The sequence below is a fragment of the Miniopterus schreibersii genome (assembly GCF_964146895.1).
Source record: "Miniopterus schreibersii genome assembly, chromosome: 9".
NCBI lineage: Eukaryota > Metazoa > Chordata > Mammalia > Chiroptera > Miniopteridae > Miniopterus > Miniopterus schreibersii.
The window spans coordinates 61,112,821-61,133,977 of record NC_138118.1 but is presented as its reverse complement, the minus strand read 5'-3'; the positions used below and the strand labels follow the sequence as shown (position 1 = coordinate 61,133,977).

At 38.4% G+C, this 21,157-nt stretch overlaps 1 protein-coding gene across 6 annotated transcripts in view; it reads right to left on the bottom strand.

Annotated features, from left to right (window-relative positions):
* DYNC1I1 (dynein cytoplasmic 1 intermediate chain 1) overlaps positions 1 to 21,157 on the bottom strand; it is a 297,632-nt gene that overhangs the window by 254,433 nt on the left and 22,042 nt on the right. For all 6 annotated transcript variants that reach the window (XM_081146692.1, XM_081146694.1, XM_081146691.1 and 3 more), the window contains exons 2-4: positions 14,930 to 15,046; positions 8,518 to 8,632; positions 5,603 to 5,693 (exon numbers count right to left, since the gene is read on the bottom strand). In XM_081146692.1, the coding sequence (XP_081002818.1) occupies positions 5,603 to 5,693; positions 8,518 to 8,632; positions 14,930 to 15,037 (314 nt within the window). In that variant the 5' untranslated portion in view covers positions 15,038 to 15,046. The remainder of the gene's footprint in view (positions 1 to 5,602; positions 5,694 to 8,517; positions 8,633 to 14,929; positions 15,047 to 21,157) is intronic.

The window sequence follows — 21,157 nt, the reverse complement described above, 5'->3', positions numbered from 1 at the left end:
GCTGCGAGGGAAAAAAAGAAGTCCAGCTATCTTCTCCATCCAGTGAATTTAGCAACTTTAGGTACTTTGGGTAGTCCCTGAAGCAAGTACAAAGTTCGGAACCCAACTCTTCACATTATTCCTCTCCTCTTTAAGGCGGAAAGACAGCTTGAAAGCAGAATACTGAGCACCCTTGAGTCCCACAGTTTCTCTGTTAAACAAATCACTGGTCACTAATCAGATGCAGAAAACAGCTTGGGCCGATGGGAGCACAGTGCCCAACAGAAAATCTCCAGTCAATGTCACCTTCAAATCTGTTTCCTAAATGCCATTTCCGTAAGGATAGTATGGGCATTTTAAAATCCATCATCTCTCTCAATCTGTCACAGTCATTAATTAAGGATGGCATTTAAATAATGTGTTAATGTTTTACTTTCCAGCCTCAATTACTTCCTTACTTAGGACTGGCAATGATGATGATAGAAATTTTCTGATGTCAGGAATAAAACCGAAACAGTGCAATAAAGTCTTATACCAAGCTCTTTTTTTAAAAGCCTTTTTATGAACTTACTGTGGGAGAATCTTCCCTGTTGCCTAACATCAAAGCCCTAACATGGACTGGGCCACACTAAGCCATATGGGAAGTCCACTGGAGCTGAGTTCAAAAAGAAATGTAAGACTTCCCATCATAGGGCTCTTGTCAAGCAAGCAGTTTCTCCAGAAGAAAGCTCAGCAACCCCTTCCTAAAACAGATGCTTCCTGTGCTGCTATAACCATATGGGTACCCACAGCACACACTCTGGAAGACAGAGTGATATCAAAGACATTTAACTAATCAGGCAATGTGCTACATAAAGAGAAAATCCTACAGTATACATTTGATTTTAATTTCCAAAAAGACTGACTTTAAACAGCCTTGGATCAGTGATATTGGCTCTCTGAAGTCCAAAGAGCTGGTAGCATCTCTTTACATAATGATAATTTAGGGAATTTTGTATGTACAAAAGTGTAATAGTTTTATTAAATTTCCTCCAAGGTTTTGCATTACTTTATTGTACTTTTTCACATTTACTAAAACTTTATTTTCTTTCTTTTAGCCTCTGATTCATCAGAGCACCTTAGAAGATGCTGATGTTTCCACCAAAAAAGGGTCAAATGTTCTGTGAGGTTCACAGAGTGCCAGAGAATCCTATGGAATCTGATTGTAGATAAAGATGAAAGCCCTGGGGACTTTCTGTTGGGCATTAAGCCCATGTGGCTTCTTAGCACATTTTCCTCCATTGGAATCACTGAGTAAAAAAAGGGGTAACCAGTTACCGCCCACACAAACTGACCACGAACAAATTATTCTCGTTTCCTTACTTAAGAATTCATTAGGTAGTGGATCAGGAAAGGCAGAATTTATCAAATATCTGGATTTTACCAAAGTATTCTGTCAACATGAAACAATATTAACTATATGGAGGCCTAGTGTTCAAACTGAACAGCAGAGATCTGCAGACATCTGCGCCTTCATCCCAGATGCTAGTCTGGAATATACGTGAAGCTGAAACCCTGAATGGTCTCTAACCCATTTCCTTTGTACCTCTGTTCCCTTGTTTAGGGCTTCAGAAAACATTTCTTCATCTGCTGCATTTAGGTCCCCTTTCAGGGGACCTCACCTCCCTAGAGAAAATCCATGCATATAAGGGTTTTGGTTAATAGAGCTGATGGCTGGGAGGCCAGACATCAATTCTAGTACAAGTGGAATTATGCTGTAATTGGGAAAAAGTGAAGATAGTACAGATATTAGAAAAGATGAAAATGTAGCGAAATAGTAAAATAAAGATGCTTGATTACAAAAACAAGTTTAACAGTTTGTTTAATCTATCTTTTACCACATATATGGTGGCATATGTATGTGTGTATATATGGGAAATAGCTGATTCATTCAACAAACATTTGTCAAATACCTACTATATAGATACAACCTCAAATATCACTTACTCCCTGTCTGAAAAGAACTTGCCATGTCTGGAGAAAGAGAGACACAGATTTAGCTAAACATCAATCATTCTTCTTTAAGGGCTATAAATTTTTAAAAGAGGTCGGCTCTTGGTTTGGGACTACTATTCATCCTATTGAAAAAAATATATTTCTATTCCTAGTTTACTTAGTTTTAAAATATGGGGATAGATGTTTAAATTTCTCAAGTACCATTTCAGTATATATTGCAATGATTGCTGAATTATGCTAATACATTTTCCTACACTAAAATATCTTTGAATTTTTTAATAAATCCTAAATTAATCATGGCATAGTATCCCACTAATATTGTGTTGAGTTCCAGCTGTATACAGCAAATTTAGGATTTTTTAACATCTATGTTTATAAGTAAAACTAGTCTCTCTAATATTTTATTAATAATATTGATCTTGGTATTTGTCCATTAAAATCAACTGAGAAATGATTAATTAGTTCTACTAAAATTGATTAAGACAAAGAGTAAAATACCACAAATGGAGTTGAAAGTGAGAAGCAGGCCCTAACAACAGAAGCAGATACTGCAAAACAAACTGTGACTCTTTACGTTTAAAACAATTAAATCATACTACTATAATTGAAAATTTATTATATTTTCCATCTCTCTATTCAGTCTTTAAAAAATTAACTGCTCTTATAAATAAAAGATATTTTGTTACACTTAATTTTTAAAAAGCATTGTTTTAAACTTTTCTTTACAATAGGTATATTAAGTATGCCAGTTTGCAAACTGACCACTTATAGGGATTATGTAAGAAATGTTGTCAATTTGGCTCTGTAAAGAAAATTTTAGTTTTGGTTTGAAATTTTGGCAAATGAATGAAGAATTTATTTAGGACCAGATGTGTTAATTTGTTTCCTAAGTTATCTTCTGAAAGATTTTCCATTTTCAGAGTCTAAATTCCACACAAATAGACAAATTTATGACTACAGAGTTATATTCTTAGGAATTACCAAGCTCTTTTCCCAGTCTCATGTTTTATGAAGTGTTAATAGTAATTGTCTCAGAGATGTTTCTTCTACAGAAAAATGCATTCCAAGTGTAATTTTTAAAACAAATATATTATTCTTCTGAAATTTAACTCTCATATCTATTTTATGAAAGCAAAGACATAAATTTGCGTGGAATTTTCCTAAGTTCAAAACACGGGCAAGATTTACTAAGCTATTCCTAATGCCTTCTCCTCAAGCAAACTTTGTGCTCAGTTTTTCTAAAAATCATGATTTCCTTAATGCAAATTTTCTTGCATTCGTATGGAACCTACATTTAGGTAGATTTCATTGGAATTTAATCATTGACTTCTAGTTGTCTACTCTTGCCAGAACATTCCCATAAAGAATGGAAGCTAGTTGGAGTTTGTGTGGGATAGGAGTGGACAGCACTTCTTCCAAAGGGATTTCTTGAGTTAATAAAAAAATCATCTAGGAAAGGGGAAAAAAATGAAGAGTGATAGTCTCTGAGAAGGAAAAATTGCTGCAGTCCCCAGAATGCTAACAGCGTAGGACAGCTTTCTCTAGAAAGTTTTCAAAAGGTCTCATTAACTGTGAACTCAGTAACAAAATTTAATGCTGCTAACTGCACCCCTGGAAGCTAAGCATTAATGGACACAATGGCATCATTGCACAGAAGGAGGCAAATATATTAACTTAATAATAGGCCAATGGACCCCTAAGGAATGTGATTATGTTGTGCCAGCTAACTCTTATATAAATGTTAGATCTTACATAACTGTGTTATTATTACTTTTCCTTTCCCCTCAAAGACCTTTTGAAGTGTTCAAAGCAAAAGATGAGAGAAGACATGTGCAGCCCCAAATCACAAAGGCTATTTGCTAAAATAAACCACAAAAACCTCTACTTTCCTTCTCAAATTGAAAGCAGTGTCCACTGGTTTCAAAATGCCCTATCAAAACAAAATACATACTCGAATCTGAAACACACCAAAAGGCGGATATTATCAAACAGGATTGGATAATTCCAGTCTTACATGTTGGTTTCAGGAAAAAAAAAAATACAACTCTATAGTTCAGGCTAATACTAAACTATTCTCATTTCCATATTTTCCTTTACCAAAATCAACTGGGCTTAAATGGAAACAATGCACTGTCTGAAGACAATGCTTATAATGATGTGTTTAGAGGAAAAAGAAAAATGCAAAATTTTATACCTCTCCCCCAGTAACACATAGAGTAGCAATATACGCAGGAAGACAGGATTGAAAGGTACATACACAAGGCTGATTTGTTAGAACTGTAGTGCTGTGGATGATTGTTTCTTCTCTTATTTTAAATTTACTAAAGTACTTTATGTTTTTCTTTAAAAAATTAAGAGTCACCCCAGCCAATGTGGTTCACTGGTCAGAGCATCAGCTTGCACATCAAAGGGTCACAGGTTCGCTTTCCCGTCAAGGGCATGTACCTGGGTGTCAGGTTCACTCCCCACCCCAGTTGGGGCACATACGGGAGGCAACCAGTCGATGTGTCTCTCTCACATCCATGTCTGTTCTCTCTCTCCCCCTCTCTTCCTCCCTTCCACTCTCTCTAAAAGCAATGAAAAAAATATCCTCAGGTGAGGATTAACAAAACAAACAAACAAAAAATTACAAGACCAAGGTCACAAATTGCCAACTCACAGGCCAAATCTGGGCCACAACTACTTCTAACAAAGTCATGGCCATTTGACACTTGGAGATTATTGCACAAATACTTGGATTTTTAGTTTCTCATGAAAAATGGAAATATGTGGAAAAACTGGGTCCATATTACACCATGAGCTCAACCGGCCTGAACTGTGAGGAGACCCTCCGGCCTTTACAAACAAGGTGCTTGCTAACCAGTTGTCATAGGCCCCCAGTCGCCACTCATATCACCTGCCTATGGGCACTTGCCTGTGGGGATCCTGGTGAAAGCATCTGCATTAAGAAAGTTACCAGGACTCCACATATATCAATGAGCCTTCTCCTTGCCCTCTTCACATCATTACTTTATGGAATCCTTTCAGGGGTCAAATTAGAGACTGTCTATATCGGCTCTCAGAAGTTACATAATCTTCAAGCAGCCAAGGTGTCATAAAAGTTGGGCAATCGACTCAAAACCCTGAGGATGATCATAATTGGTAATAAGAATAGGAACACTTTGGGGACTGAGTTCTCAAATTAATCAAGACAAAACGGTGCTGGAAAAATGAAATTTAGGGTTAGAACATCTCAGTGTCCTAGTCACAAAGATTCTCGTGGAAACCAACACGGAAGTAAGATCATGAGAACCCAGATACCAATTCCATTTGTCTTTGGTCCTTCCTTGCTTTCTTTTAGGCCCAAGCTAATGCATATGTTTGTGTTTGCTAAACAACACACAGGTGTTAATTAGCTCACTCAAAGAAGGATTATAGATAAGTTTATAATTTCTAGTGTTCAAAACTGTTGCTTTACCACTAAAATAGCAAGCCACCATAAAGTTAAACATAGAACGACTGAGTATACATGCAGGTGCGCACCCATTTAGCAGTGCACAACCAAGTGGTATATGTGTTTAAGCCTTCCTTTTTTCTTTTTTGGTACTACTGACATCCACCATGGCTTTTGCAAAGGGACAATTCTTACCTTGTTAATGGTCCCAGGTCGCCCGAGTCTTGGCTTCCAGCTTCACTGGGAGTGCTCACTGATTTCGAGGAGGGAGACATAGGGGTTGGGACTAAATAATGAAAATAACAGGTATCCCATGTTAAAAAATGCAGCGACTGCACTGGGGAAGAGCAGCGTCAGACAAATCAAAACAAATGGGCCCAAATTAAAGTGGTTATATAGCCAGGAGAGATTGAGATGGGATATGAAAAAATAAAAATAAAAGGAAAGAAAGAAAGAAAAGAAAAGAAAAGAAAAGAAAGAAAAAAGAAAGAAGAAAGAAAAGAAAAGAAAAGAAAAGAAAAGAAAAGAAAAGAAAAGAAAAGAAAAGAAAAGAAAAGGAAGAAAGTCAAGTGAATTTTTTATATTTTGGAAATTAAAATTTGAAATGAATTTAGACAGAATTAACTTAGGGATTCCAAGGCCATGTCCACCTTAACAAAGTAAAAAGGAGAATCAAAATAGGCATCCAGATAATTCAAGTTTAACATCTTGCTAGTATGAACTATCCAGATAATTCTAATTCTCCACTTTATTTTGTTAATATAGATGTGACCTATTAAAAAATAAAATGCAGTGTCTATAAAACTTTACAAGATTATGAAGTGATTCTGGATCATTTAAGGGTCAAGAAGGGTCAGAAAAGTCTGTTGTATGTCTGCCTTTGAGGGAACTCTATTGTCCATGGATTATAAACTGTATTTGCTAAGAGAGACTACGTGACAGAGGGATGGTAAATGCTGAACCCGGTAATTTAAAAATCTCTTTCAAAACAAAGAAAAATGCTAGGGTGCTTTATTTTTACATTTAATTAATAGTTTCATCCCGTTGTACTGTTTACTGTGTTTGGGACTTGTGTTCTTTGCCTCTGGCAGCTCAGGATGGCACTGCCATGTGCACATAAGCAAACTGCCATTCTGGAGACAGGAGGAATGAGTTGAGAGATCGAGGTCAGTGCCAGCTGAAAATCTGAGAGCAAGGATAACGCAAGAAGAAAGCTAAAGAAAATGCAAATGTGTTTTTTCCCCTCTATCCTTTAGATACGCGCCAAACGTCCTTCAGACAGAAGCTGCACCAAACAGCCACGGTGGCTCCAGGCCAGGCGAATTCAACGGGTTCTCAATATCACACATGCCAAAGAAGCCATATGGGCAGAAAGAAACCTCAGTCCATGAGTGTGGATTCCCATTTGGTTTCAATCATGTGCAATTTCCCTTTATTTATTTAATAGGGTAAAGGGTTTAACTATTTTGTCCAAATCCTATAACACAATGGCAGATCTGTCAAGAAACTAGGAATTTTCATGTGGTCCCACAATTAATTCCTTGATTATCCGCACTGTAAGTCAGAGGGTAAGTCAGACAGACGGATGGAAATTCAAAACGGGGTCCACCCTTGCCAAGGCCTGCTGGTAGGGATGCAGGGATAGTTCAGAATTTGGTTATGGTTTAGAGATATTTAACTGCTTTATTCTTAAAGTTTATTTGCCAGCTTTATGTAGGGTGGGGAACAACAGGACATACTACTATTGTGTTTAACCAGTGCTCATTCACATTGCAAGACTGTGCAAAGCTATTTTGAGGGGAAAATAGAATTGATTACGAAGTATCTCATTTATATCACATGTCAACTAAGTTTGTCAAACTCATCCAAGATGGTCCATCAGTCAAATATCCTACAGGTTATATCTTCCACACCGTAAGAAGCTAAACAAAATAATCAATACCTTATTGAGGCTTATTACAATCATTGTTAGACATGATTTTACCTACTACAAATTGAAGTTGACTATAAAATGCTTCCTCATGGTGTTTTAGTTTTGTGTGTACATATTAAATTATATTCAGCAACACAATAATTTGTAGGCTTATTAAATATTGCTCTTTTTCTTAGACACATTGATATAAATACTTGTTATTTTATTGTACATGGGATAATTTTTGTTCTTAGTTTAAGCAACTATGTAAATTAGTGAACACTTATTTAATATAAAAGCCAATGATAAAATTAAAAGGAAAGAGACCATTTTAAGAAAGCAACCTGATATTTTATTTATTTATATGTATTGTTTTAAAAGTGTTTTTTTAAACTATCTTGGATATTACATAGTTTTACAGTCACCCTAAGATTACTCTGAAATGTAAGGAAAGCAAATGGATAAAGAAAAATAAAATAACTTATCATATGAGAAATATACAGTTAAGTGACAGAATAAACACAATATGTATAGGTTACCTTCAACACAAATAAAACAAATAGTTCAATATCCAACTGCAAGTGATAAAATGAGATCATGGACAATTAACTAGGAATGAATGAGTTGGAGGAGGGTTACTATAGTGAAAATGCCAATTAGCAATAAAACCAAGATATACAATAGTCACATAAATTTAAACTTGTTAATTAGCTGCTAATCCGTCACCATTTTAAGTTTTCCTTCAAATTTCCCACTGAACATTCTATTTTCATCATGGAATAACTATGTCTGTGGTTATGAAATTCATAACCAGATTCACCGTATTTAGGTTGGCAGAGAGAGGTTGGAATTCGGCAATGGAAACGAAGAACCATTTAAGAAAAAAATCCCAATATTTCTTGAATTTACCATGTGGCAATTCATTTAACAAGTATAAAATAACCTAATCGTAACACAGTGGAGCCAGATGACCACATAATCAGTCAATAAGCAGCAACTGCCAACAACTCTACAACCTGTCCTTCCATCTACTTCCAGCCCCCTCAATTCCAAAATTAAATACGCCTGAACCATAAGCTGTGGAATTTCTTAAAAAATAAGAAAAAAAAAGACGTAAAAGAAGAGTAAACGCTGGACATGGTATATCCCATGCAAGTTAAAATGTAAGGAAAGAGTAACGCAGAGCATTTGCAAGTACCTAGAGGGGGCTCCGGCGATATACCGATGCTTTGAAGCAAAGCCTCCGTCTCCCGGCGTTTGCGATCCAGGTCTGAGTCGTCCTGAACTGGCTCTTTCTTCTGCTGCATGTCGGCCTTTCAAAAGTAGATGCCAGTAAGAAAAGTTAATAACAGAACTGCGTGTGTGCTTTTCCTGGCTGAGACTGAAAACGGCATATGCATGGCAGCGAAGATCAGGCAAAAACCCTAAATAGATATAATCATGTGTATAAAGGATTAAAAAGGACTGTAACTGCTCCATTTAATAATTACCAACCCGGCGCTTTCTCTTCGGGTTGAAGGCTTTTCCTGTCTCTATCACATGGTTATAAAAGTTTCTCTCACTGGTTTGGGGAGAAACCATCAAGGCAAATTAGTTTTTTAAAATTCCGTCTGCTTTTTCAGACCTCCTTGTACCTTCTGGGAAAACATGCTATCAGTTCCTGATGGTTGTGTGTTTGTAATACCTTCCCCCATGTTAGAGATTATGCAAACAAGGAATTATTGGAATCTGCTATGAAAATGTTCTGCTATGAAAATTAGCTATGAAAATCGGTCACTAAAATACACTATTCATACCAGCAATCTAAGTTTACCACGATTTAAAATAAACCGCGCTAAAGTGTTTCTAAGGCATGTAAACAATATTAATATAAGTCTTGTTATGTGTTACTTTTGACTTCCATAGACTTCCATTGTATATATTAACTCAAAATAGAAAATTGTATAGAAAAATATAGAACAAAAAAATCACTTTTCCCCCAGTTCTGTCTAAAAATCATATCTTATGTGAGCCTCTTACAGTCAGATCCTATGCCCAGTTTGTGTTTTACAGGATAGTGACAAGTCCAAATACAGGTTAAAGAAGGTTGGTGGTGGGATGCTGGGGGAACAGAACATTCAGGTCTTTTTCTCTTTTGCATAACACAGTTACTTCTTAAGACAAGGCATTTGCCCCAAGTCTGAAACACATCTTATTTGATGTGCAGCTACCTCTCGACAAAGCTTTGCGAGTTTAGGGAAGTGAGGCTGCCCTGAAGCTTGTCAAAAACCAATGGTGCCGTTATCAGACACACCTTCCTCCCCGGGGCGAGCCGGGCACCCCAACAGGCACCCCAACAGGCACATTCCCTCCTTCGGGAGCGCAGATGGCATTGAAGCAGCGAAGTGTCATTTACGTCCTGGCATCCAAAGCAAAAAGAGTTCCCGCACCGCTGACTTACTCCGGGACGGGAAGCTACGCCCTGATTATAAGCAAAATGCATCTTTGCTGAGCTCAACACTTCTCTTATTCTTTGCCTTGGGCTTAAAATGCACTCATATTTTTGAAGTCTACCTGTCATTAGAAGGAAACCAGCCATTATGGGGGTCGATAAGGTCTAGTGAGAGTACGAGAGGATTTGGGGCAGTCTCTCGTAACCCAAAATTCTGAAGGCAGTTTGATCTCTATCAGTGAAGATACCACAGTTCACGTTCTTTTCCAGTTTTAACATTTAAACTACTGAAGCAAGTCTCCAAGTTTATGCGTACAACAGAGGCAAAGGCAGAACTGAGATGAGAAAAAGGACCTTGCAGAGCGAGGAGCTATGTCAACATTCACATATCACCGAGTTAAAAGACGGATGGATGGAAGGGAAAGAGGGACAAAGAAAGAAAGGGGAATTACCATAGCAGCTGCTGAAATACAAATGAAAGAACTCAGATAAGCAAAATTCATCCTAGGAAGCCAATGTGGAACTGTATAATGGGTTTTACAGTGAAGAGTTAAGCCACAGCTGGACCATCAGCTTTACTGAGAGCAGATACGTGTCTATTCTGTTCACCACTCTATCCTCACATCTAGGTCAGGGCCTCACGCATAGTAGATGCTCAATAAAAATGTGTTGAATGAACGAATGAATATCTATCTGCCTTTGGTAAATGTTATTCTATAGCTATAGAACCTTCTACCAACTGTACCCCATTCAGAAAGTCCTTTACCACACCACTGTTACAAGGAGTCATCCAAACTTGCAGTGACCCCATGCTCATAACAAAGCCATTTCTATATTCTAAGATCAAAAGTGAAAAATCTTTAACCTTCCTTCATTCTTTCAACAAAAACTTACTGAAGGACAAAAGAGAAGTCCTAATGCAGCTTGTATAGCATGAACAGAAAAAGATCTACCTAATCTTTCCCTTTGGAATAAATTTAGGGCATACTACCTGTAACTTTCTGTCATGTATGTCCTATGCAGAAAGGCAAAGAATCATTTTTTTTTTTAAATAATTTATTCTAATGTTAATCACTAAGCATTCAGGAAATATTCTAGAGGGCAAATCACATGTCAACATGCATAACCATACATTGTGCAAAAAAAGTACACCTGAATTCCACCTTCAAGCTCACTCCCTGCTTTTTTTAAAAAGATTTTTTTTATTGATTTTTTGAGAGAAAGGGAGAGGGAGAGAGGAACATTGATTTGAGAGCAAAACATCAATAGGATGCCTCCTGCATCCCCCTACCAGGGATGGAGCCCACAACCGAGGCACGTGCCCTGATTGGGAATGAGCCGCAACCTTTCAGTGCTTAGGACAACACACAACCAACTGAGCCACACTGGCCTGGGCCCATCTTTTTTAATTCTTAAGGAGACAGAGAATATAATGACATATATTAATAAGGGCAAATGTCAATTCAGTTGTAACAGAAGCTTAGGAAAGCTATCAGCACTCAAAGTTGACCATGAAAAATGTAAAATTAAGTTACTGGAGCTTACTGAAAATAAAGGCAGTTCTTATCTGTTACAATTAGCACCTCAAATTAAACAAAATGTTACTTTACCTAAGACAGTTACACCAAATACCCTAATCATGAAACTTTCCATTTTTTCCACAGAAATACTACAAAATCCTAATATATTTTAATGACTCCATAAAGAGTGATTTTGCAGTACTAGTAATTAAAGATATGCTAAAGGTGCCTTCCCCAGAGAATGATATTTCTGTTTGTGAAGGGTAATTACAGCTGAGACCCAGGGAAAATAATCGAACAAAGAAAAATTGTCAGCTGAGAATTATCAGTCACTTTTCCAGAGGCAACTCCGTGTTATTAGAGGAACAAGTGAGGACAGGCCAGGAAACCTCTGTCCATCCTACCCTGCAGCAATTCGGCAGAAGGCCAAGGACAGGACGAAACTTCAGGGTGGCCCCATTAAGCACACCTCATTGCAATGAGGCCAATTTTTCATGAAATTGGGCTGTGTCTTAAATGGCAGCCACTATATTTATTTTAAAATCAGATTTCATCCATAATACCACAACCAAGAAAGCAGTTGACATGCAAAGGAGCAGAGAGTGGTAATTTTATACATGTACACAGTTTTCTGGATTCTGTGGGGACAATCAACCTGGGTGGTCCTTACTCACACTAGCTTTCAGTCATGGCAAAAATAGTTACTCAGATTAGCATCAAAGATCACTTTGTTTCCTTTTTATTCCAAATTTGTTTTATTTACAATATAAGCCTAAATAAAGTTAAATTCAAACCTGTAAGCTTAAGGCTATTTCTAACTCTCTATAAACAACATAAAAACTAGAAAATTGTCAGGAGTCAATGACAGTGGCCAATCTATGGGTAGACTCAGGATCAACAGCTTCCAAGGAAATGTGCAGGAAATAATCCCAGATTCATTGAAAGGATGTGTGACCAGCATCTCAGGTCTGCCCTAACTAGTTTATGTATTCATTCATTCACTCATACAGTTGTAATACAGGTAAATAATACAGTAATTAACAAATAATAATACAAAAATAAACTGTTTTGCGTACTTACAACTATAAACCTACTTTTGCCTGCCCCTGTATAATCCTTAATTGAAGGCCTACTGCTAGTGGCCACATCTGCGCTAGACATTGGCTCAATGGTGCAAAACATCCAGCCCTGTCCTCAAAACTGACACTCTATTAGAAGTGAAAGACAAGTGAAGACAGTCATGGAGGCAGAAAGGCATCAGAGAAGACTTCCTGGAGGAAGTGACATTTGAGATGAGAACTGAAAGACATGTGGTTAACAGCCAGGTGAAGGACAATAGAGAGAAGTAGAGCAGTAAAAGCAGGGGGCGAAGAATATTCACAAACTCCCTGCCTGTGATATTATGTAACTGCTTACATAATATCACATCAGTAATATGTACATAGTTAAGCCTGGCTGGAATGTGGCTTTTAGGGAGAAAGAAAATCTGGGAAAAAGTGTTGTGTCTATCTAGGACCTGATGATCATTCTAAGTTGGGGAATGGGGTAGCGAAAGAATGACCCCAGATTTTTGCTTTGGACAACTGGCTGGAAGTGTGTGGGGGGTGTCCTGAGACTAGAGAGAGAGAGGGCTGCTACCTAGAAGGCTCAGGCCTCTGGAATTTAAGAGCATCTGAAAAAGAGGGATCAGAATAGATTACTTCCAGGTTTCCTTCAGCAACAAAATGCTATAATTCCTGAAAACTAGAGGCCTTGAATTATAAGACTCTTCCAATAATGGGGCATTTTCAGAAAATGGCCTCACCAAGAGCGATCCTGATAAATGGGCAGGCATCTACAGGGCTGCCTGTTCCTACTCTGGTAGCTGACCTCAGGCGCCAATAACAGCTCTGTGTCTTTCACTGCTCTACAGTGCCTGCTGGGTCCTCACAGCACGCGTGAGAAAGGCGCCACTCTTTTCTCCATTCTACAGAGGGAAACAGTTTCAGAGCAGATCTCACACCTGGTCCAGGCTGTGCTGAGAAGGGCAGAGCCAGATTCCCAGCCGGGTTCCACTCAGAAGCCTGCGTGCATAACCCCTGAGTTTACTGTCTTCTGTCTCTCAGCATTGGCTGCTCAGACAAACCAAGTCTTCCCAGTCTACAAAAGGTGCTTAGACAGAACTGAGAAAAGTACAGTTGGTGGGGATGAGTTGCAGAGGGACAGGATGTACAGCCAGGGCCAAGCTTAAACATGATGTAGTCCAGTGAATCCCCCAATCTGGCTCCATTTGGATCTTTCAAGTTAAAAACTCTGAGATGGGAGACTATAACTCTGTATTACCAGGGGAGTCAGGATATCATGAGTTTAAACCACCCTGACAGTTTAGAAATGAGGAAACTAAGACTATGTGACTTTAATTCCAGAACTAGGTCAAGGCCCAGAAATGCTTACAATCCAGGTGTTCCACGCTCCCACCACCTGCCACCCCCAAGCCCCCAGGGCTCTATCTGCTGTGCAACAAGCCAAATTCCAGCCGGCAAAGCTGCTCGGTGCAGAAACAGAACGGGTGGCCTGTTTCAATCAGTCCAAACTGACAAAGATGAAGCAGACAGGATAATTCAGAACCAGATTTCCCATATCACACTGCATTTTGTGGTAATTCTGTGAAATTCAAGTTGGATATTAGAACGTCAGTTTAAAAGGAAACCGGTTATTAGTAAAGGAAAACAGGTGCTTTCAAACTACAGCATGTGTTGACACGGGAAGGAAAGGAAGCATCATAACTTAATGCTTTTTTTGGCGTTGTGTATAAGTGAATAGCCATTCCTTGTCAATTCTCACCTCCACTTCACTCAAAGATGCATGTGTAACAGCAAAGATCTCCGAAGGGAAAAGATTACGTGCACCGTGGAGTACAAATAAACTATAGCATCAATCTCAGTGTGGAATGGAGAGATACAGGACGCCAGAAGGCTAAAATGCAACTGCACTTATGCTTTACTTTGTCGGAAAATAACCGTTTTAATCTGTTCCGTTGGTCTCCCAAGCCTTAGAGTATGAAACAACATTTACTTAGATTGTGAGGCATCAAAAAAATTCTTAAATTAAGAAGCAGCTCTGTTTTCTATATACACAAGCATAGTATACCATACAAAGTTTCCTTCTTGGAAAACTACTCAAAAATATCTTTAGCACCCTGGCCAGTGTTGCTCAATGGTTAGAGCGCTGGCCCACACACCAAAAGGTTGCAGTTTGATTCCTGGTTCAAGGGCAAATACCTGCGTTGCAGGTTCAATTCCTGGCCCTGGCTGGGGTGCATGTGGGAGGCAACCAATCAATATGTCTTTCTCACATAGATGTTTCTCTCTCTCTCCCCTTCTACCTTCCCTCCCTCCCATCCACTTGCTCTAATGCAAAAAATATCCTTGGTGAGGGTTAACAACAACAACAAATATATATATATTTATATATATATAAAAACAAATATATATACACATATATATCTTTATATATATATTTTTAGCATCTATTTTTTGTATAAGATGTGGGCTATTTCTACACTGCATATCAAGTATTATAACAGGATGCTTTAGAGGGTCCTATTTATCAGTATGATCAACCCCTCAGAGTCAAGTGATTCTCCTTCCCCTCGAAACACCCCAACACCCAGTATTTACCTCTTTTTTTTTCCTCTCCTCTTCCTTCCGTTTCTTCTCTTCTCTTATCTGTGCTAAGCGCTGTTTTTTGCGCTCTAGCTCAGCTTTTAAGTCACTTTTGTCAGACATGTTGGTTTCCTTGGAGGCAAAGAAAAAAAAGTGAATTTATAAAAATTAATTTTCTGCATTATCATTGCAAAAATCATTCAAAAGAAAATCCAGCTTTGCGGCAATAACAGGTTGTCCTACTTAGCCTATGTCCAAGAATCAAAGAAACAATTTGCGTTAGATCTGGTTTCATGCTACACAGAATCTTCCCCTTTTATGTATATACATTTATACAAATATATAAATATATATAAATATGTATATATAAATTTGTACATATATAAATTTGTATAAATTTATATTTGAAGAAATACAATGTTACTGTCCATTCTGGTCTGATGAATAATAGCAACTTCAGAATAAGCAACACATTTTCTGTAAAAGTTTCTTAAATAAAGAAAAGATAATAAATAAGAGAACCAAAAAGAACCATCATCATGACTTCCAATTTAGATGATAATGGATCAATTCATGCCCATGCCAAGAAAAGAAAATAGGCTGTCATAAACCCTTAGCGATGTGCCCTGCTCAAATTTCTATGGACTCAATAAACATTCCTCCACTGACCTTGGGCACATGGAGATTTCATTCTGCCTAACATTATATGCATCAGGGAAGACAGTCACTGAAGACCTAACATGTTAATCTTCTTTTTCTGTAAAACTCCTGCTGAACTGTCACAATTAATTTCATCTCCAGCACAACCCTATTTCTATAAAACTTACATTTGCATACTAAATGCAATATTGCTAATCCTGGGACTTTCCTTTTTCAAAGCAAAATATGTTTGTGAACACATGAAATGGGAGATAAACGCCAAGGCCAATTCTTGGTAAAATTTATCTGAATGAGATTTAATTTCCATTTTAAAAGTGATGGTGATGCTGGTGGTGATAATGCTAGAAATATTTTCAAATAAAATGAGTTTGGAGAAGACTCTCAGAAATCTCCAATGGTTATATTTGTCTCTTTTGTGTTCCCAAGTAGAAACTAAGAAAATGGAAACGCTGAGAAATGAAGAACCTCTATGACCCAAATTCCTAAAGTTTGAAAAAAACTAACCATAAATGTCATGAGTACTCATTTGCATACTATTTGTATGCAACCATTATGAATAGATTATGTATTCCTAAGGAGATGAAAAGCAATAGAAGGCAAAAAATAAAATAAAATAACCAAAGAATATAAAATAATGAAGAAATCCTCACACTTCTTGTCATCATCTTTAGAAGGTAATCAAGATCCTGCAGTCACTCGAAGACAAATACACATAGTTGAGAACTGTACTGTATTCCCACTGTACATATTTCTGCTCATGTTGTGATGGCAAAGATTTGTGAAATAATAACAATAATAATCACAATAATCAATCTCCACCAGTCATGCTCTGTCTCTATTTTTCAACAATATTTTTGACTATTTAATCTGTGCTAGGCACTCGATAAAGCATCAGAGGGCAGAGATGAGCAAAACTAGATTCTCTCCTTCAAGGAGTGCGTAAGTCAACTTTGTGGGCATGTGGTATGGTTGGAGATGTTCTCTGAGATACTGGCTTATTAATTACCAAGTACCAGGCACTTACCATTTATTATCATATTTAGTCACAATAATCCAAGGAGGCCCGCGTCAGGGAACCAGAAGACTGAGTATAAAAGATGCGGATGAACCCAAGTCAAGAAACAGCAACCTGAGTTTGTAAGAATGGCTATGTGCAGGCAACTGGTGTAGCCTCGGGAAGAGAGAACAGTGAGTTCCATTTGGGATAAGGGGTGATGGGAAATCAGAGCAACTTTTTGAAAGGAAAAGTGACAAAAGGAAAACGGAATTTGCTTAAGCCTTTTCTTGACCCTGCCTGCAAATCAGTTGGGAGCAGAAACTAGAAATAAGGCAAGCTGCTGTGAGGCTGGTGCCCACACCTATCCGGACCGAACGCAGCTGCACTGGGATGGCAGGTGAACGCAGAGTCAAAGTGCAGGGCATGTGGACTGGAGGGAGCACAGCCAAGGAGGGAGAATTCTCTCTTGGTAGCTGTTAGGGGTGGGAGCAAAAGAGAAAGTAACAATTCAACTCTGAGAAAGCAAAGAGGGTGGCAGTGAAATTGGGAAGAGAAGGCAAAGAAGAAAATGATGGAAAAGAATCTGGGTGTCAATGGGACTTCTAGGCATAAAAAATGCAGAGATGCAATATACAGATGAGATAAGCTGCATGAGACTGGGGCTGCGGAATAGAGTTCAGAGTCACTCATCTATAAAGGACTGTTTAAATCTGAGTCACAAATTCAGGGTCCTACAGGTGCCATGAGGATAACATGAGAGAGAAAGCAGAGGCGAACCAGAGAAGAAACCCAGTGCCCGACGGAGGCAGCTCTATTCATCTCCAACTGATGGCTGACATGGAAGAACATGGAACCCTAGCAGTCAGATCTTCTGATTCTTTTGTTTCAAGAGAAGCCATAGAACTGATAGAAGTCGTATTTATACTAAAATACTGTTGGCCAGTAAGTTTCAGCACCAGTGGGCAAAACTGCAGGCAAGAGAAAATTCAAACCTAATTCCAGAAGCCATCTGAGAGGTTACACATACACTTCTGAAGTGGGGGCCAATTTGATTTATGTTTTTGACACTTTTCTGCTGTCAAAAAAGAAATGTACAATCAGAATAACCGTTAAAACAATAGTTGTGACATTCTATGCTGAAAGTAGTCAGCGGAAACTTCCAAGCTTTCCTCTCCTCCACATTTCCCCAACTTTCATCTACCTTTCCCAATCCATCAAATAGCAGGACTTCAGCTAAGGAGCAAACCGTGTAAAAAGAGCGTCCTGTATTTTTTGTGATTTTCTTGTGAAGAACTCCACTCCCCAGTGGCAAGTAAGGTGCATTCTCAGGTACATTTCTGCAAAGGGCAAAGGTCTTCTTACAACCGATAAATATGTCTGACAATGCTGGTCGTTTAAGTTGGTGTTAACAGCCATAGAGCCAATATTTTAAAAATAAACAATCAAAACACCAAGGGAACTTTTAAACAATTTTGTTAAGTGGTGGTATTTCAAATAACACACTTCTCTTTTTAAAGGTAGTAGAGTCCACAATGTTAGACAGCTGTACAGTGCCTTCTACTTACGATTTTTGCTTCTATTCCAAAATAGACACTTTGCATCAGCCCCTAGGAGAGTAAGAAATCTCAAGACAACACCTCATAAAGGGTTTGAAAAGTGCACATTAGAGTAAATGAATGGGCCTTTACAAATAATGAAATGGTTTAAGCAGTGGCATTAAGTGCAGAGTCAGCCCTGAACTACACAGGTTGGGGGAGGGGGTGCCATTCGGACCCACTAAATCTCCCTGCATATCAAACAAAGCAAAATCAAGGAGGAAAGCATAGGGAACATGAGTTATAGAGCTTCTTGTGGCTAATAGGGGTCATTGCAAAGGCAATTCTGATGCTGTCAGTTTAAGAAAATGAGTCAGAGTTACCTGCTACTAATTATTGTTCACTTGCTTCCAATACATAAAAAGCTGGCCTCCACAAATGATCATGTTAGATAGGACAAAGGTCTCAAGGTCTAGGCAGTTCTAAATGCTATTCTTGCTAAATGTTAAAATGTAGCATAGTATTTTGCAGATGCAGCTATAATCAGGATGAGCTCACAGGAACTCAAGGGGTAAACATAGCCAACAGCAAAGAAATCAATGTATAACTGACCAAATAGTGTACATGAGCAAGGGCTAAGCCTCCCTTTGAGGAGGCAGAGCTTTGGATATCAATCCCCCATCTCTTTTACTTTCTGCAAGTAATTAAAACTACTCTGGGACAGCAACCACCATATCTGTTTTTTTTAATAGAGCACCCAAGTGGTGAACCCCAAGTTCAGTACTAGTAAGGGGTCAAGTAAACAAATCAAACCCACTTCTGGGTGTCAGTCTCCCCAGTCTGATCATCAACCCATTCTCACCCACCAGCCAACTGTGGCTTAACTCCACCCTGATTTAGGAACAATTATCACTCAGTCTCCCCCTGGCTCCATCTGTTCTGTGATCAGTTGCACTTTTGCACGCATGCTCAGCTCTCCTCATAACAGAGTCCCATATTCTGGACTTGCTTCTATTATTATTATTACTATATTTTACCCTGCCAACTCTTGCCCCCATCATTATTTCCACCCTAATTCAATAACCAAAGTCATCACTCAAAGTTCACTGCAATCATTTAAAAAATGTTACAGTGAGAAATGCATTAAAGGTGTAGCATGTTACTGATTCAATAGTAATACAATCAGAGCAAGAAAACCCAATCTGCCCCCCTAGAGATTATTCTAAGGCACTGCAAAAGAATAGAGGGTCTTCTCACTCTAAATGATTTATAATAAAACAGAAGGCATGTGATTAAAGAGCTGTGATGCAAAGAAAAAGGTTTTTTTTTGTTTTTCTAAAAAATATGTCTTTATTGATTTCAGAGAGAGGAAGGGAGAGGGAGAGAGAGACAGAAACATCAATGATGACAGAGTCAGTGATTGGCTGCCTCCTACTGGGGATAGAGCCCGCAACCCAGGCATGTGCCTTGACCAGGAATTGAACCGCAACATCCTGCTCAACCACTGAGCCACACCGGCTGGGTGAAAAAGTATTTTTTAAAATTAAATGTAGTCATGTAATTTAGCAGTAGTAAAATTATTCTCGAATTTTCTGTTGAACACAGGACTAGCAGATCAAGCAGTCCCAGGTGGGCATCCTCCCGTCTTACCCACTTCCCCCAGAGGATGGACAGGCACCTAGAGGAGCGGCTTCTCTAGTTAAGAAGTTAGTTACAGGGAAGTTAGTTAATTAGTTAGTGTCACTCTTGGCGTTCCGTCACAGAAACGACTCCTGGGCCTCAGTCTCAACCGAAGAAAGAATGGGGAGATGAAGGAAGGCGGAAACCATGGACGTTGAGAAGGGAAGAAACAAAATAAAGGTCATGTGCACTCCTCCCCTTCCCTTCCCAGTTAAACTCGGATCTCCTTCCCATGTCTTAGTCCATACACATCCATAAAGAAAGGAAAGCTTGCAGCTTTTTTCGATCCCCAAAATGAGATCTTTCCCCTTCATTTTCATTTCTGCATAAATCATCAAGGATGGTCTGGTCCTGCTAGAACCCAGAGTCTAACAGGGGAGAAGCAAAAGGTTTAGTTCTGTTTACACAGCTGCCCAGGACCGGAGCCTCCCAAGGCTTAGCTTTTGCACAATATAGATCTCCACTTCCTTTCAGTTGTCGGAGTTGGCAGCCATTTGAGATTCCATTTCTAATGCTGGCATATGCAAATTATTTTTAAGCTTAAAATCAGAATCCTAAGAGGTTTTAAATCATTGCCCAGCTGTTGCCAGACTCATTGGAAAAAAACACCCAGAAATGTTTTCTCTTCCTGCCTGAGAACAACTGTTCTTGTCAGCTCTTTACTATCAGCACTGAACTTTTACTTCTGCCACAGTGTATGCGTAAGAAACTGGATCTTTCACAACCTTGTTTCACCTGCCACCATCTCATAAAAGGGAGCTGCCTCCTTCCACCTGGATGGGAGGCCAAGGGATGAATTGGATCACAACTGTTAGTCTATTTTTAAAGCTTTATCGCAGTCAATAAAAAGAGGGTTTCAGAACTCTCAGGAGGAAGATGGCTGTAAAAATGTGAGAGGCCTACTTGTTAAATTTTTACAGCCATCAATACTGTGAAACAAAATTTCAAATAAAATCCATCTCATAGTAGGAAGGTGCCCAGGGCTGGTCTACTTATACTGTAGATGAGCAGTTCTCAAACATTTTGGTCTCAGCATTCTTTGATACTCTTAAAAATTATCAGGGACCTCAAAGAGCTTTTGCCTATATGGGCTATATTTGTAAATTTTTACCATGTTAAAAATTAAAACTTTTAAGTATTTCTTTAATAATTAATTTTAAAATAACAATAAACCTGTTAACTATTAATATGAAATTTTTATGAACAGCCATGCTTTTTAAGACCAAAAAAAAATAAGAATGTAATTTTCTCACATTTTCACGTATCTCTTTGATATGTGACTTATTAGAAGTCAACTGAATTCTTGTAGCTGCTTCAGCATTCACTCTGTTGTGGTATGATGCTATTTAAGTTGTGAAGAAAAAGTATTTG